General features: G+C 41.5%; 1 protein-coding gene across 1 annotated transcript in view; it reads left to right on the forward strand.

Moving 5' to 3' along the window:
• LOC105934776 (sortilin) overlaps window positions 1-17,296 on the forward strand; it is a 33,158-nt gene that overhangs the window by 11,781 nt on the left and 4,081 nt on the right. Inside the window, exons 2-17 of the mRNA XM_012874916.3 lie at window positions 1,615-1,677; window positions 5,712-5,785; window positions 5,873-5,975; window positions 6,102-6,263; window positions 6,412-6,485; window positions 7,960-8,009; window positions 8,088-8,215; window positions 8,457-8,601; window positions 8,787-8,942; window positions 10,654-10,766; window positions 10,880-10,982; window positions 11,073-11,241; window positions 12,154-12,338; window positions 12,433-12,622; window positions 14,495-14,611; window positions 15,482-15,590. Coding sequence (XP_012730370.2) covers window positions 1,615-1,677; window positions 5,712-5,785; window positions 5,873-5,975; window positions 6,102-6,263; window positions 6,412-6,485; window positions 7,960-8,009; window positions 8,088-8,215; window positions 8,457-8,601; window positions 8,787-8,942; window positions 10,654-10,766; window positions 10,880-10,982; window positions 11,073-11,241; window positions 12,154-12,338; window positions 12,433-12,622; window positions 14,495-14,611; window positions 15,482-15,590 — 1,941 coding nt within the window. The remainder of the gene's footprint in view (window positions 1-1,614; window positions 1,678-5,711; window positions 5,786-5,872; window positions 5,976-6,101; window positions 6,264-6,411; window positions 6,486-7,959; window positions 8,010-8,087; window positions 8,216-8,456; window positions 8,602-8,786; window positions 8,943-10,653; window positions 10,767-10,879; window positions 10,983-11,072; window positions 11,242-12,153; window positions 12,339-12,432; window positions 12,623-14,494; window positions 14,612-15,481; window positions 15,591-17,296) is intronic.

Consider the following 17,296-nt stretch of genomic DNA (forward strand, 5'->3'; position numbering starts at 1 on the left):
ATCCTCAGCATGATGCAACCACCACCAGAAAGGCATATGGTTTCTCTGCATCTTCCTAAGGGAAATTTAAGCAGAAAAGAGGGTCATGTTTGTGTAATATTGAAATTTACGGGGTTTAGAGAAAATCCATAATGAATTAAAAGGGCTGAACCAAATATTTGTCTTTGAAAATGGTTTAAGTTGTGTTTCATAATTACAAAAAAAGTAAAAAAACAAAACAAACAAAAGTAAAAAACAAAACAACTGGACTTGTTTTCTGTAGTTTGAAGACGTTTGCTTCCTATCCAGGAAACTTTCTCAATTCAAAAAGTCTGAAGTAATGTGGAGTATCAAGCTTTATACTACTGCCCAACAAAGGCCTTGTAATGGCTTAGACAACATGCAAATTTAACAGAAACAGGTCCACCCCCTTAATTTAATAATCTTTCCACCCTGGCAAAAAACAGCTGAATTTAATCATTGAAAGCCCCAAAGTAAGTGTCCTTTACACCTATAATAATTGTATGTAAACGCTTTAGCTTTTCTTGAGGTAATGGTTACATTTGGCCTCAGCTGTGTGATTATAGCTCACTACATTTCATTTCACGTAGGAGTTTCAAGAATACTCTCAGAACCAATCTAGCAGTATTGTCGAACTAATGAAAGGCAGCAGCGTTTAAGTTTCTTGTTCTTTAGCAGATGAGTAAAGAAAGTGAGAGACATTTACAACTTTAACCGATCAAATACAGGGTAAACTGAACAGATGGATGCTGGGAGAGGGGCTTGAGATTTCTTTTTGGACAGAAGGGAGCCTGCCAGTTTCCTTTGGGTCTGTATACAAGGAATTTTCATCTCACAGGGCAACAGACGATGCAATCTTCTGCAGATTCATAGAGCTTTACAGACTCAGGAGCTCACCTTGTAAACATGACTGCCTCATCAGCGGATGAAAAAAAGAGAGTGACAAGGAACAAAAACTAAACAAACCTTGCTCGCATTCCAAGCAGTGTGGGATGAGGACCTAAAACCCATACACGTTAAGAGTCACAGCGGGTGAATGGATGGGAATGTTGTTATCAGTCAGTCACTGCACTTGTTTTGAAATAAAAGCAACGGTGTAAACTCTCTCTCCCTTGGTTTTACTAATTTGCCAACACCTTTTTTACTTACTTATTTTTATTTTTTTTTAACCTAAAGTCCGCAGTCTGCTGAGAAATGCATATGAAAGTGTAGTAATACCGAGATAACAAACCTGTATTCTTTCATTGGATTTGAGTCAAACCTGTTCAGATATGATGTGTATTAGGTGTGCTCAGCCGTGGCCTTCTTGTCTGAACTAATCTTTGTGATTTATACAAGAATGTAGGTCACACATGCAGAGTGTGTCCAAATGGCTGAGTTCCTTCAGACACGATGGACATTCTGTCCTTTCAGCTGGTCTGTCCCCTGTGCAGGGGGGGGACAACTCATACTGTGTTTCGTCTACACTTCTCTTTGGGGAGTTTGCCGTCTTAATCCAAAACCGTGTTGAGCAAATACCTCCAGCATATTTGAACTCGTTCTCAGTCAGCTTCCATTTGTTTGGCATAAGGAATGTTTTACCGTCTGACTGGCTGCTTGTTTCTTCTGTTTCAGTTCACTTTCAAAGTGCGATCAATGGGTTCACTCTCGCTCGCCTGGGTGGGAGACAGATCAGGGGTAAGTTTGTTCATGAAGGTATTCATGCCATCAATGTCACTCAATTATTAGATCTAGATTGTTTGTGGATTTAATTTCAGTATAAATGTAGCTTCTCTGTGTAAAACACAGAGGTTTTCAAGAGAGCATTAGTGAAGAAACAGAATCATGAAGACCAAGAAATGAAGCAGAGGTCAGGTATAAGAGTTGTGACGAAGTTTCATGCAGCTATAGGTTATAAAGAAATCTACCAAGCTCTGAACATCTCACAGAGCACTGTGCTAGCTAACATCCCAAAATGCTGAGCGTGTGGTCCAACTGCAAGCCTACTGAGACATAGCTGTGCAGCTAATCTGGCAGGCCAAGCAAGGAGAGCATTAATCAGTGACACAGCCAAGAGCCCCATGGTAACTCTGGTGGAGCTACAGATATCCACAATTCAGCTTGGGGGGGGGGGGGGGATCTGACAAGAGGACAGCTTTTAGTTGTGCACTCTACAAATCTGGCCTTTATAGGAGTGTGCCAAGAAAAAGGTCATATGAAATTCTGTTTAACGTTTGCCAGAAGTCGTGTAGGGGGACACGGAAAACATTAAGAAGAATTGCTGTGGCCAGATTAGATGAAAATCAGATTTTTTTTGGCGTTAATGCAAAAATGCTGTGTTGGGATGGAAGACTAACACTTCATATCACCCAGAACGCACCATCACCTTGGGGTCATATGATACTATCATGCTGTGGGGATGCTTTTCATCAACAGGGAGATGGTTCTGTACAGCGGAGTTGACAGAAAGACGGATGGAGCTAAACACAGGATGATCATTTAAGAAAACCTGTTACTGTGGTGAATGTTCACCTTCCAGCAGAACAATGATCCTAAATAGCCAGAGCTACAATAAAATAGTTTATCTGAATGCATTGTTATAAGTTAAAATGGTCTAGCTAGAGTTCTGACCTAAATCCAACTTTTGATCTATGGCAAGACTTGAAGATCTGTTTACGTTTGAACTATTTTGCAAGAAATGAAAATGAATTTGAATGCAAATGTTTGCCCTACTTTTGATACTGAGATGCAGAACTCTGCAGGGAGTGGATGATGCTGTGTTTTAACTGCCACTACTCCAGGTGTCTTCAACTCCAGTCCAGTCCAGTGTCCTGCAACACACCTGAGTCTAAACTAACAACCAATCGGGTCATTGGCAGGAATCTGGAGAAATAGGCTGCATACTGAGGATGTAATTACGCCATTTGATTCAAGTGTGTTGGACCAGGGACGCATCTAAAAGTTTCAGGACACCAGACCTCGAGGACTGGAGTTGAAGACTCCTGTACTAGTCTGTGCCTTTCTTAGTATCAACATCTGGAAATCCTGTCAGAGAGCCCTCTGGTTTCATTGCTCACCAGGTGCCCCATAGCCACCCTTCAGCCAAAGCAGCGACTGTCATCAAATACTAGCCAGAAATCTTCAAACTAAACCCTGGATTTGGTTTGCTAGTTGTCTTACTTACCATCCCATCAGCTGGTATCTTGGTCCACTGCCTCTGGTCCCAAATCCTGCTGCCACAAAGTGGCTGGAGACTTCAGGTTGCATCTCTTAGCTATTAGCATCACACTTTCTGCTAACAGTGCTTCACACACTGTGACCGGTGTCATGCTGCAATACACTGCCAGTGAGCTGAATAAGTTTAACAATTGGATCATCCTATTGGGTATATCAACCATCAAACTCTTTCTGGTCAGCAGTACCTGTAGTATCTCTTCCACGTCATACCAGCAGTAGTGTCCTAAGACTTCGTAGTCCTGGCAACGCTGAAGCTGAGCTCGGCAGGCAACAGCCTGGAAAATGTGGAGTGGGGTTTGACCTTGCTGCATCCACTGCAGAAACTAACTGCCTTGAAATGCATCAAAATTGCACTATTGAACGCACAGTCTCTCACTAACAAATCCAGTTTTCTTCGTGGCCACATCCTGGACAAATCCTTGGACGCGATGTGATGTGACTAACCGAAACCTGGCACCGGCCTGGTGTATTTCCTGCTTTGAGGCCTGTCCTGGCAGCTATATCCATTTCCAGGAGGCCCGCAGCACTGGTTGTGGTGGTCTGTCTGTTTTCTACCTTAAAGTCCTGGGTTTGTCCCTATTGTCTCTACCTCTACCTGGACTTTCCTCTCTTGGATGTCTGACACTCAGAAGTAAGCCTTCTATCTTTATCACGTCTCTCCTCATCTTATTACCACCAAAACCAAACTCAAAGTTTATTCTAATCTTCTATCCTCACCCTTTCCTACATCTTTTAACACCATGGTACGTAGGGATCTAAACATTCACTCTAAGCAGTTCCACAGTTTGTTGCCTTCTCCATCCACGATCCTCATCAAGCTCAGACACAACAGATGACCACTGCAATAGATCTCTGATTTCTTTTGCCCAAAAATTAACACGGTCCGCTCTGCCCGGAGCTCCTCGTCCAGTCAGGCCTATCAGACTGCTGACCTACAGTCTGGAACTCTTCAGCCTCTCTATTTCCTTCTTCCTGTCTCCCAGCAGGAGATTCTTGACATCATGAAGAGATTGAAACCGACCACACGTGCTCTCAACCCCTTCCCCTCTGCTCTAGCCAAGACAAACATCTCGCCTATAGCTCATATTATCGCCATGATCATTAATCAGCTCCTATGTCAAGAATCTTTGTTGTCATTATGCGTTACTATGATGACATTTTTGAAAACTAATGTCTCTACTGGGAAGCAAATCACTGACTTCTAACTCCAGATGCAGAAGTTTTAACCACTAGTCCACAGAGTTCCTCCATGGCTAGTTTGGCGTTAACTCGTAGCTGTATGTATAATAATAACAGCAGCGCTGAGCTCTCTAACTATTTTAATGGTGTGCACTTACCAGATATTCCAGGTTGGACAATCAGAAGGTTCTGATTGTTTTTGCACCAATAGTTATGTTATATATGTTATATAGGTTGGTTCTGGTCTGCACAAGAAAACTAAATAATTAATAAATAAAGTTGACAATTACAATGAAAAATAAATAAATGAGGTGATTATTAAAAAGAGGAATAAATAAATAAATAAATTGAAAGAGACATTTATGTCTCATTGTATAATTTTAAAATACTGCTTACAGTTATTTATTTGCTGTATTTTTGTGTATTTATTTTATGCTTATATATTTATTGAACATGTATTTATTTCTATATTTATTTTTGAATATGTCAGAGTCAGTCCTCCATAGTCAGTATGCTCTTCAGGCATGGACGATTAAAAGGTATCAACATGGTGAGTGTTAAATGTGTCTAGGGGGCATGGCGAGGCCTTAAACTCTGCCTTCTCACCAAGAAATTCAAAACATTGTAACTTTCACACAGAAAGGCATAATTAAACAACAGTTGCTGTGACTGGTCCCTTTTGTGTGCCAAACGATACTACGCCAACATAATAGTCCAGCCCCCTTCCTCTCCGAACCTCTTGACCTAATCCACTTGAAATTGTGTCAGAAGAAAGAGAACAAGTTGGTCTCACCTTGTTATTAACACAGACATTTTTGTTGGCGGCATGAGCTCTGACGTCATGCCGTGGCTAAATGTTTGGTTTTTATTTTTTTCTCATATGTCATCATATCAACACCAAGTTGAAAATGATGGATTCTAATCCAACCTTTAAAGATATTTAGGCAAAATTTGGTGTGTTGGAAAATATCTCCACAGCTTACCCTTGAAGCATTCAAACAATGAGTCCCGGCCCATGGTTTGCCCAAGTATATTAAAATTTGTTACACATATTTAGTGTCTCAAGAACTACAAATAAAAAAAGCCTCCTGGAGCCAATGGTCAAAACTCGATTTTCTTAAGAAGAAACATTTTTTAACCATGCATCATTTTTATTCCTCTTCATAATTGACTTGAATTCCCCGCATAACACATTGAAGTTTGTGGTTTTGATATGACAACATGTAGAATACCCCCCCTTTGCAAGGCGCTGTTTATAGCTGTATCAGTGTGTGCACAGTTGCTGTATGAGAGCTCTGCGTCCCTTTTCTTCACAGGTGGTCCTGATGCTGACAACGTTCCAGGTGCCGTTGTTCCTGATGCGATTCGGCCAGTCCAGCCTCTACAGGAGGTGAGGAATGGCTCCTTTTTAAAGGTGTTTTTTTTTCATGTTGCTGTGTTTTGTGCAGCTAAACTAGAGCTTCTCTCTGTGTGTCAGTGAAGACTACGGGAAGACCTTCCAAGACGTGACTCACCTGATCAACCACACTTTTATCCAGTCGGAGTTCGGCATCGCCATCAGTCCGGATCATTCGGGCAAGGTGAGCCCTTCGTGAAGAGCCAGACTGGTAGATGTTGCATATTGTGGCAGTACCGGTTTGTTTTTAAGTCCTGAGTTTTTTTAATGTGCCTTACTGAATTCATTTATTTCTTTTATTTGGATTTAGGTGATCCTGACTGCCGACGTGTCTGGGTTTGGCGGGTTTCGGCTTTTTCGCTCGCGGGACTTTGGTCGGACCTTTGAACCGACGGACCTGCCGTTTGAGCCTCTTATTCAGATGCTGTACAACCCCGGGGACTGCAACACACTCCTGACGCTCAGTCTCACGGTAGTGGCACTCAGTCTGCCAACGATGTTGAGTTTTAGTGAACCTACAGCAGAACCTCCTCACCTCTGCTAATTTTGCTACATAACCAGAGTTACACATCAGTAGCCAGTCCATCCTTTTGTAAGGCTAAGATTTTATTTCTTTCCAGTTGGACCTGTGGCTGTCTGAGGACTTTGGCGCCACCTGGAGGAAAATACACAACAGTGTGTGTTTAGTCAGATGGTGAGATATTCTCTCAGATTAACACTTTCTACTAATGTATGCTGCAGCTTTTGCATACATTAGGATCATTTGTATTTGTTTTATAAGTTACATATAACATGATGCTGACATAAGCTCAATAGTTAAGTAAAATCTAGTCTTTATGAATTTGCCTAACAACAAATGTGATGAAAACCAGCTTTAAAATCAATATAAAATTTTTACTGGCATCATCTCTTCCAAGCTATTTTTGTTGAGTTGAATAGTTGATCAATAAAGTTGTGTATGTTGCCGCTATGATAACAGGTATGAAAAAGAAATCACTGCCTGGAAGCATTTATTGTTCTCATAATCTGCGAGAACAAGGTACTTCATTCTCAGCATCTATTTTTGATGCAGATTATGAGAACAATAAATGCTTCCAGGCAGTGATTTCTTTTTCATTTATTGTTCTCATAATCTGCATCAAAAATAGATGCTGAGTATGAAGTACCTGTGTTTGTTGGTGCTTGTCTCATGACTGAAGCACTGATTGGATTGACCAATATTGTGTCATGGGGGGAAATTGTTAACAATACAGGACAATCCAGCTTGTTTGATTTAAAGAGTTTAAGATAAAAAAAAAGAAAGGAAAGAAAAGATGACTACCCTGGTATAACCTGTCTGTTGTGCACTGAAGAGGTTTTCTATTGCTTTTATGCATGTCGATGGGGAGTTGGCTTCCCCCTGTGTTGAGTAGGCGTCCCCTGCTTGCTGCTTTGAATAGCAAGACTGGCTCTCTCTGCATGATTGCAATAACGTTTGTCGTGCCCTGGTATGGAATTTACCCTTTTTAATTGTTACGGGGCGGCAGAAGAATGGCCTCGCACATGGAAGGCCCTCACGCAAGAACCAGTGCTGCATAAAGCCATGCAGCATTATTAGCTATCAACTTACAGTCAGTAAGGCATCATAAGATAAGATGCTTTTATTTTTCATTATACACACAAAGTACATACAACGAAATTTCGTTGATCAGATGGAGGGTTAGCCTGAGCCGCTGTGACTGAGCGCGTCGCCACTAATGGCCGACCTGTTGTCTTACTTGATATTGCCTGTTACTACCAGTCTGGTTTCTTGCTAACTTAATAACTTCTAGCCGTATTACTTTGTGTGTTTTCTGAAAAACCTGGAAAAAAAAATATATTTTTGGAAGGTGATGAATCATTTAAGCCACGTTTGTGTGCTTTGAGCTGCTGGTTTGAGCACATGTAGTTTTTGCTTTTCCTATAGGATGAATGAGATCTTTATTTGTTTGGGTTTTCCAGCTGTTTTTCCTCACTGTTCTTGATCCAGCGACAGCGGAAAAGCAGTGTCGCCGAGGAGGATTTAAATGAGCGCATTGATGAAACCATTAAAAAACTCTTTTTATGACATTTAAACCAAGAACGCTTTTCAAACATGATGATATTCAGGCTCTTTTTCTCGATTTGATTCTTGCCTTTATATTTTTCAGGGGTCCAAGAAACAGCATCTACTTTACCACCAACAACAACGGCTCATGCAGTAAGACAGAACGACGTAACCCCATATTACCAAGTTAAATCAGTCCGAATTGACAAAATAATTAATCTTTACTTCTAGATGACAAAGGGATGCTAGATTTAAAGAAGACAGTCGACTACGGCAAAACCATTCACACAGTTGCATCCAGAGTTTACTCTTTTGTCTTGGGAGGGAAATTTCTGTTTTCCTCCATCATGACCGGAACGGTATGTGTGGTTTATTTTGTTTTTATTTTGCTTTTTAAACTTCGTGTCTTTAGGCGTGGTTAAGGGGAAACATTTTTGGCTCATCGTTGATTTCCTTCACGAAGCAAACGTATTCAGTCGTTGTTTTAACCCAAATGAGAAGTTGCCGAGGTGCTTTGCTGCTGGGTAAGGATGATATGGGACCAGATGTAGCAGTACACCGTGAATGAAGCGTGTCATGTGTGTGTTTTTTGTGTGCCAGGGCTCGGAGCGTGTGGTCCACGTCTCGGTAGACGGAGGGGAGCACTGGAACATTGCTCAGCTTCCTGCCGTCAACCATCAGCAGTTTTACTACATCCTCACAGCCAATCAGGACATGATCTTCATTCACGTGGATGACCCCGGAGGTCAGCGTCTTTAGCGATGATTGTGTCTAAAGATGTGGAGCGTGCCTTTTGATTTGTCACCATTCAGATAACACAACCCCCTCACCCTCAGGCAAACGTTCCTGAAAATCTGTAAGGATCCATCAGTGTCGCGGTTTAAAGCACGGACCCTCACAGCGTGCCTTTTTCTGTCCTGTCCGGAGCAGATACCGGCGTCGGAACCATCTACGTGTCGGACGACAGAGGAACCGTGTTCTCCAAGTCGCTGGCGCGCCATCTCTACACAACCACGGGAAGTGACACGGACTTCACCGCCATCTCTTCCCTGAGGGGCGTCTACATGACCAGCATACTCACAGAGGGTGGGTTGGCAGAGGGGCGGAGCTAATGTTACGTTCACTGAGGAAGAGGGACAAACTGATAGACTCTATTTCAAACTGAAGTCACGTTGTTTGTTATTGAGATTTTATGAGATAGACCAAAAAGTGGTGAAGGGGAACGAAATGATACGGTGAGTGGAAACCGGTTTTTAAAGTTTTTTTTTACCAATTAAAATCGGATAAATGCGCTGAGCGATTTTATTCATCCACCTGAGTCTTTGAACCTCTTGCTGCAGTCAGTCTTTCTACCAGATTAGCAAATCTACAGGCTTATAGCATCAGAGCATATGTGGACTTGTGTTTTTCAGCAGATTCTTAATTGCATTCAGGTCTGGACTATGACTGGGTCATTCCAACACAGTAATAGTTTTTGATTTGAACCAGTCCATTGTGGCTTTGAGTCTATGTTTAGGGTCGCTCTGCTCCTGGAAGGTGAACCTCTGAGGTCTTAAGCAGTTTTCTTCTGGGATTGTGCTGTAATTAGCTACATCCATATTCCCATCAGTTCTAAGCAGCTTCCCTGTCCCTGCAGAGGAAAAACATCCCCATATTCCATTGTGGAAAGTGTGTGTTCAGGGCGATGTACAGTGTTTTCTGGTTTATGGTAAAACCTGAACAAGATATCTTTTGGCTTTTTTTCAACAATGACTGTTGTTGTTGTCTTTCATAAAGGTCAGATTTGTTCACTACATGACTAATGGCTGTGCTGCTGACAGATTCACCCACCTGAGCTGTGTATTTCTGCAGCTCCTCCAGAGTTACCATGGCTGTATTATTTGTATTTTTTGAAGGCTCTCCTTGCCTTGCCTGCTAGATTAGGTGGATGGCCATGTCTTGTCTAGATAATTATATTCTTTAATGATAAGAACGTCTTTTTCTGCACATTAACACATACTACATTTTTCACGGAAGTCCGGTTTTAGCCGTGGACTTTGTCTTTTTATTTTGGCTACATTTCTCTGCCGGTTTTCTAACTCCATCCCAAAAGAAGGAGTCAGCTCTCAGCAGCTCAAGACTTCCCCCCCTCATAGGGAAGGCTGTGGCTTGATGGGTCGTCTTGCAATCGGATGGTTGTGGGTTCGATTCCAGCTTCCCCTTGTCACATGTCGATGTGCCCTTGGGCAAGCCACTTAACTCCAAGTGGCTTACTGAGCTGCGTATCAGTGTATAAATGTGTGCATGTTAGTGAGTACGATAGGGTGAATGTGGCTCTAGTGTACAGAGCTTTGAGTGGTCAGTATGACTGGAAAGGTGCTATATAAGTTCAGTCCATTTACCATTCACAATGTCCATGTTTTTTTTTTTTTTTTTTTTTCTCTCGCAATCTTTCCAAAAAGCTTACAACATCTGCTGTGCTGTAAATACAATTCAGTACCGACAAAGTTAAATTTTCGTTTTTGATTTTAAAAGCAAGCATTTAAAAAAAAAAAAGATTTCTAGTTTACATCTTCACCTGCACCGCATTCCTAAGATTTTATTGTTTTTTTTCTTTAGACAAGCAGTAAATCATAGAAAATCGTCACTGTTTTACAAAGTTTTCAAATTGTAACAGAAACAGAATTCGTGAATAGAAGAAACGAAAGAGCTAAAAATAGGGAATAACTCATAGAAACTTTACAAACATGTTGACGAGTTCTTATCTCGCCTGAGAAAGTCATTTTTTATTTCACACACTTTTGCGCTCTTCTCCTAGATGGTACTGTAGAGACGGTGATCACCTATGACCAAGGAGCCAAGTGGCAGCCCCTGCGCAGACCCCAGAACAGCGACTGCGACGCTGCGACCTCCACCAACAGACCCAACCGAGTGAGACACCCTCCTGTTGCTTTCTCCATGAAATGTCACAGAGCTGCGTGCCGTGTTTTTTTTTTTTTTTTTTGCTGAAGGGGTTTTCAGCGCTGCTTCTGATGTCGTTGCAGTGCAAGCTTCACATATATGCGTCGTACAGCACCGCCATGAAGATGAACGTCCCCGTGCTGCCGCTGTCGCAGCCCAACGCGGTGGGTCTCATCCTGGCTCACGGTAAGACAGGAAGCACGCAAAGATCCTGCGGTCTGATCCTTCCGCTGAGTTGTTCTTCACGCCGGCCCCCCACTTCCCCTCTTCCTTCAGGCAGCGTTGGAGACTCGGAGTCGGCTCTTGCTCCCGACGTGTACGTGTCTGATGACGGGGGCTACTCGTGGCTGCTGGCTCTGAGGGGACCCCATCATTATGCGATTCTGGACTCTGGAGGACTGCTGGTTGCTGTGGAGCACACCAACTCGCCTATTAACCAGATAAAGTGAGACTGTAGTTAATTTATTTTTCCTTATTGTACAGTATATTCTAGTTTAGGCTCTTAGGAAATTGTGTTTTTATCATGGATGTTTTTAACCAGCTTTACTCTGGTGCCTCTAAGTACTTAGATGTTGTCTAGTTTTTAATTTTTGAACAAATTGTAAAGACAGATTTAGCAGAAGAATCACTGTTATTATTTTTTCTCTTTTTTTTTAGTTAAGGTTCGATATTTGATTTATTGAGATACGAAAAGTATCTCGTGGCTGCAGGCTCCGAGGGCCGCCCAGATACGAAACGAAACGAATCTCAAAAAAGCAATATAGCCCAGTTCAGTCAGCTGCAGCGGGGTGGTAGCGTCATACTGTGGGGATGTTTCTGTACTTTTCAGGATTACCTTTTGCCGCAGCGAGTGCTGCAAGCCTTTTGAGTCGTGTGTCCGCCTGACTGGCACACCGAGAGACTAAAGGATTGCCGAATTGCCTTTGCAAAACATAAATTTGACCAATAAGTTTCAGGTTTTGCCACAGATTCTCAGTCGGTTTCAGTCGGTCGTCCCGTCAACTCTTACTGATCTTCCCTTGCCCTGCTAAAGAAAAGCTTCCCCGAACCATGACGCTGCTATTATGCTGCCATCAGCTGCACTGGACTTTATTTGGAACCATAAGAGGAACGAAGGGTGAATGCAAATGCGACCCATGGTTTTCAGAATCTCATTTGAAAGAACGTTTCATATCAGTGTATCATTTTCCTTCCAAGTCATGACTATGCATTGCTTTGTCTTCCTCTCTCATTTCAAATCACAGTAAAATACACTGAGGTTTGTGGTTGTAATTTAAGAAAACGTGGGGGAAAAGTTCAGAGGAAACTTTAGCTAACTTTGCATGGCTCCGTACCTTCTCCCTGCTCCCTTTTTCAGGTTTTCCACAGATGAAGGGCAATGCTGGCATTTGTATAACTTCACCAGCGACCCTCTTTACTTCATCGCCATGGACAGCGAGCCTGGCTCTCGCTCCATGAACGTCAGCCTGTGGGGGAACAGGAACGACCACACTAAGTGGGTGGTGATCACCGTAGACTTCAGGAAGCTCCTCACCAGAGACTGTGAGTACGGCTGAGCTGAGAAACACTGGTGATGTCGAATGATAACGCGCGAGGGCAAGTGTGCTTTAGCTTCATCTCAGGGGTGTCTGTGCAGGCAATGAAGGGGACTATCAAGAGTGGCTGGCCCACTCTGCAGACCCCAGCGGATTGAACGATGGCTGCGCGATGGGCTACAAAGAGACCTTTTTACGCCTGAGGAAAGATTCAATGTGCTGGAATGGAAGAGACTTCGCGATCACCAAGAAGCAGTCGCCCTGTCCATGCTCAGTGGCAGATTATCACTGGTGTGTCCTTTTTGCTTTCACCTCCTCAGTAAAACAGGGCTGTACAAAAGTAATATGAAGTTTCTATTCTGCATATTCCTGTGAACTAATACAAACATACAGTATATGTTTTGTGTATGTTTTGGATATTTACAACAATTAATTAATCTAAGAGAGGAATGCATGCATATATACTCTGAACTCCTGAGCTAAAGAATTAGAGGACTCTCCAATATTGACACATTTGGTAAAATTTGTAAAGATGTGTTCAAATACATTTGTTTTTTTTTTAAGAAATTAGCGCATTATCACAGTGATTTTTATATCTGACTGAATTTGAGTACAATTTATTAAGTGAAGGGGAAAAATATATATTAAGAAATTAGTTTTGTGCTAATACTGATCACTCCTGAATGTTAAGTAAATTAAAGTTTGGCATGGTTTTTAATTTTACATCCATCAAAGTCTATCATACAGCCTATTAATCAGATGAGCAGTAATGAGTGTCTTCCTGCTCCTTGGAGTATAAGATAAAAGATGGCCGAGGCCTGCTTCTCTCAGCCACTTTTCAAAATGAGACCAAACAGAGAATGTGTAATTCAAGGAAGCCAGATGTGTGCTGACCTGCATATCTTGGTGAACTGCCACAGGAAAACAGCTGCTTGCCCAAACTTGTCTATGCCCACAGTCAGATCTGTTAAAGAGTTTAAAACAACCTGTACAAAAATGGGGGGGAAAAAAGCCCTTTAAAATAAATACATGTCTCATAGCAGCAGCATAATTTCAGTGTGAAAATAAAAAAATTAATCCAAACCATTTATTGTATGTTTATCTAAGTGGGGGAAGGTTTTCCAGTATTAAATAATTACCTGTTTTAAACACATTCATCTGTGGCATTAACTCCCCTCTTTAAAATAACAATAACTGGAGCATGTTTGTAAGATTTTTTTTTTAATACTTTTTAAGTTGATCAGAGGTTTTTTCCAACCCAGTTAAACTTGCCTTTTCTCTGGGTCGTAAATGGGAAGTGACACAGAGACCTATTTCTCTTAGACACAAAGTAAAATGCAAAACATAAAATCAAGGGAACATGTAAGTTCAGGGAGGCAAATGATGGTTGATTTCATTCAGTGAGTAACAAATAAGAAATAACAGATTTTTACAGAATTAGTTTTACTGTATTTACCACAGTTGCCTCATTAGACATTAGTCAGTTCATGAGAGAGTGACTTGGGCCAAATCCTCTAGGTGTGCATGCGGGTGTGACGTGCTGCACGCTCTCATTCACCAGACTAATTTGTTGAGTCTCCGCCGTAATCGATGCATTAGCAAAAGAACACGGCCTAACTTCAATGTTTTATAGCTTTCTTACGTCAGAATTTCCCACAGAAATTTATTTTTTTAACCTCCTTATTCTGAATACGTAATGTATTGACTACTTCCAGGGTGGAAGGACCATTTTACTCAGTATAAAAAAAATGTGTTTCTGAAAAGGATGAACAACTGTAGCTTTGTATACGATGTGTTTAGATTTTTACAGGTCAGGAAATGGCAGCAACAAAATAACGTAAACTCTGGTCCCTGTTCAGGCTGGTTTGTCGCAGTTCAACTTTTTAAGTATAGAACTAACAGGATCTCAAAAGCTCACTGAAAAGCCGCATCTTGTTGTCTTTTACTTCCATAGAAACCATTTACTTTTTAAAGGTTTTTTGTACACATCTTTACCAGAGGTGCCAGTACTTGTGGAAGGCTGTTTAACGCCTTTGAAATGAAAAATGTAAAGCCTAGTGATATGTGCAGTACGGGTAACCTTCTGCAGGCTACGGTGTGTATTTGCTTCTTTTTTAGTGTGTGACTCAGAAAATGTGTGACACAAAAACCTTTCCCTCGCAGTGACTTTGGTTACTACCGGCCTGAGAACAGCTCCGAGTGTGTGGAGCAGGAGGAGATGACGGGCCGTCCTCTTGAGTTCTGTTTGAACGGGACCACTGAACAGCTGCAGACCAGTGGGTGAGGAAGCTGCACACACATAAACATTAAAACCTTTAAAGGGGACCTCTCATGTTCCCCTTTAAACAATTTAGGATATGTCTATGGTCTACACAAAGCATCTTCATTACATTTTTTTTGCACAAATTCATTCCCAGATAATGAGATTTCACCTCATCAGTTCTGCCTATTTTGAGCTCCTTTCAGAATGAGCTGTTTTAGGGCTCTGTCACTTTTATGCAAATAAGCTGTAGCTGGCCGTGCTCTCAATGTTTACACTCACACTTAATGTGAAAATGGCTGCAAACAGATGCACAATGGTAAAAGTAGCAAAGGATGCAGCAAGTAATGGTTCGTTTCTAAATAAACAGAATGCTATCATTAGCGTTAGCTTGTGCTGAATGCCAATTAAGGATTGATCAAAAGGAAAGAATTCCATGCAGGTTTTCAACTGCAATTCTTCATTTTACTAAATATTTGATTACTTCCTTGTAAAGGCATTTAGCGGCTTATTTCATCAATTTGTTTGAAAATCAGTCACACTTAATTTCAAGATATTTCATATATAAGCCACAATTTCCATACCAGTTAACAAAATGACTTTTGAATATATTTATTTGCCAGACCTTTAGAAGGTTTCAGTATTTTGTCTTTGAAAACGAGCCTGCACTCTGGGCACATTTTAGATGTTAGTTAGTTCAGTTACTTTAATTAATCAAAAGCCTGTTAATTTGCACGCATACATACCCAGAGGACTTTACTTAACAGCAAGGAAAATTAAAGTTAAAAAGTCATTAGTGACATGGGTACTACCTTTAGTTTACTAAATGTACTGCCCTTTTTTTTTTTCTCACCTAATCCGTGTATCTGATGTGCTCCTCTATATCTAAGTTACCGGAAGATTCCTGGGAACCAGTGCGAGGGAGGTTTCCAGCCGGAGAGAAAGGAGACTGACTTGAGGAGGTTGTGCATCAGCGACGCCCATCATCCCAACCCTCTGGTCAGTTTTTCTCAGTCTTAGAAAGCAAGCAGACTAACAGGTTAGATGCACAAGAAGCCTGTTTTTTGACCTCTCCACAAAAAAACCATTAGAACCCAGAAAGACGTCTCAGATGTTGGGCGGTGGGAAAATGATGTGCAACCTAATGGGGTAATTTGCTCCCTCTATTGTCAGCAGCAAACAAGTGCACCTACTGAAGAGAGGGGGCTTAAACTCCTCACTGACAATGCATGCCAAAGATGCACTACAAAACTCATTTTGTGGTGCAATTTATTTATTTATCCTCATTTAAAAAGTCTATCTTCCATCTTATCCTGCCCTGGGCAACTGCCTATATTTTCCATATAAAAAGCTGCCACTGCAGGCATATCTGGAAATATAAGGAAGAAAATACATACTGCAGTATTTTGTGCATAGAAACTGGGATATTTGAAGAACAGCACAGACAATTTACCTCCATTGGAACTGACACAGCACAGAAAGCCTATTGAAACGCCTCCATCTTGATCCTTTTCAGGCAATTTCAGAGGTTGATTTTTGTCCATTTTTCTGCAGTTCTCTTTTATTCTATTGCCCCTCCTGGTAAAGATGTCTAAAAAACCTTGAATAAAGTCATGCCTTGTTGCAGTAGCAATCTACAATATAGAGTCAGGAGGAATTTAATGGATGTAAAAGAAAAGAAATTTCTCCAAAGCCCAAGTTGTTTACCTGCAGGAACGAGTGCCTTCTTGTGTTCACTCAGTCTCCACAGCAACAATTTATTTTAAGATTTTTGTGCAAATCTTTACTGCAACCAAAACTGTGACAAATGTGGCTGGAGGAGGATCCTAACGTTTCCATTACCAACGTGCATGATTAGGAGGATAGTAAAGGATGTAAAATAAACGTCCAAAAGGTCGCAGTGAGAGAAAAAGTGGCGAGCTGAAGTCACCAAGGCTACGTTCACACTGCAGGGAAATGCGGGCCATAGCCAACTTTTTTTTTGTGCCCCCTTCCATATAAAGTACTAATTCAAGTAATAATAAGAATTCAAAGTGTCTGTAGTCTGAACATCATGTTGCATTTTATCCATTTTTCACGTCACTCTCCAGGCTCCAACTACACATCCACCCACAGCAGCAGCAGTTAGCGCTCCTTAAAAGACCATTGTTATTAGCTCTGCTGCTTTCTTCTTACCTTACTTCGTCTTGATGTGATGTCTTATTATTGTCGGGCCCCATTACTCAATAGCTTTCTAATAATAACAAGGAGAGACGGTGACCGGTACCTGTGTTTTTGTTTTGAACGAAATTTTATTGAACGCCTAAATTCAGCGTTACTTCCATAAAAAGAGCGCTGCTGTGAGATGTATCCTGCCGTTATCTGTGCATGCGGGTCGCTTTGCTGTCTTGAACCGTTCAGACACAAGTCTGATAGCGGTCACATTTTATAGTAGTATGAATGGCCACCTAAAAAAAAAGAAGCTGATTTCAGTAAAAAAAATCGGAATTGAGCATCAAGACCTGCAGTGTGAAAGCAGCCCAAGCCTCCATAACAACCACTTATTTAAAGTGAGCAATAAGTGAAATTTCACCACTAGGTGTGCTGTTGAGCACTGTCTGTAGACCAAAACAAGATGTGTGGCAAGCCACACCTCTCTCTGTCTCCACTCTAGCTGCAACCAGGCCCTCCTTTCCCCTCCCCTTCTCACCCGTCGCCTCATCTGC

The sequence above is a fragment of the Fundulus heteroclitus genome, chromosome 20 (assembly GCF_011125445.2).
Source record: "Fundulus heteroclitus isolate FHET01 chromosome 20, MU-UCD_Fhet_4.1, whole genome shotgun sequence".
Taxonomy (NCBI): Eukaryota; Metazoa; Chordata; class Actinopteri; order Cyprinodontiformes; family Fundulidae; genus Fundulus; species Fundulus heteroclitus.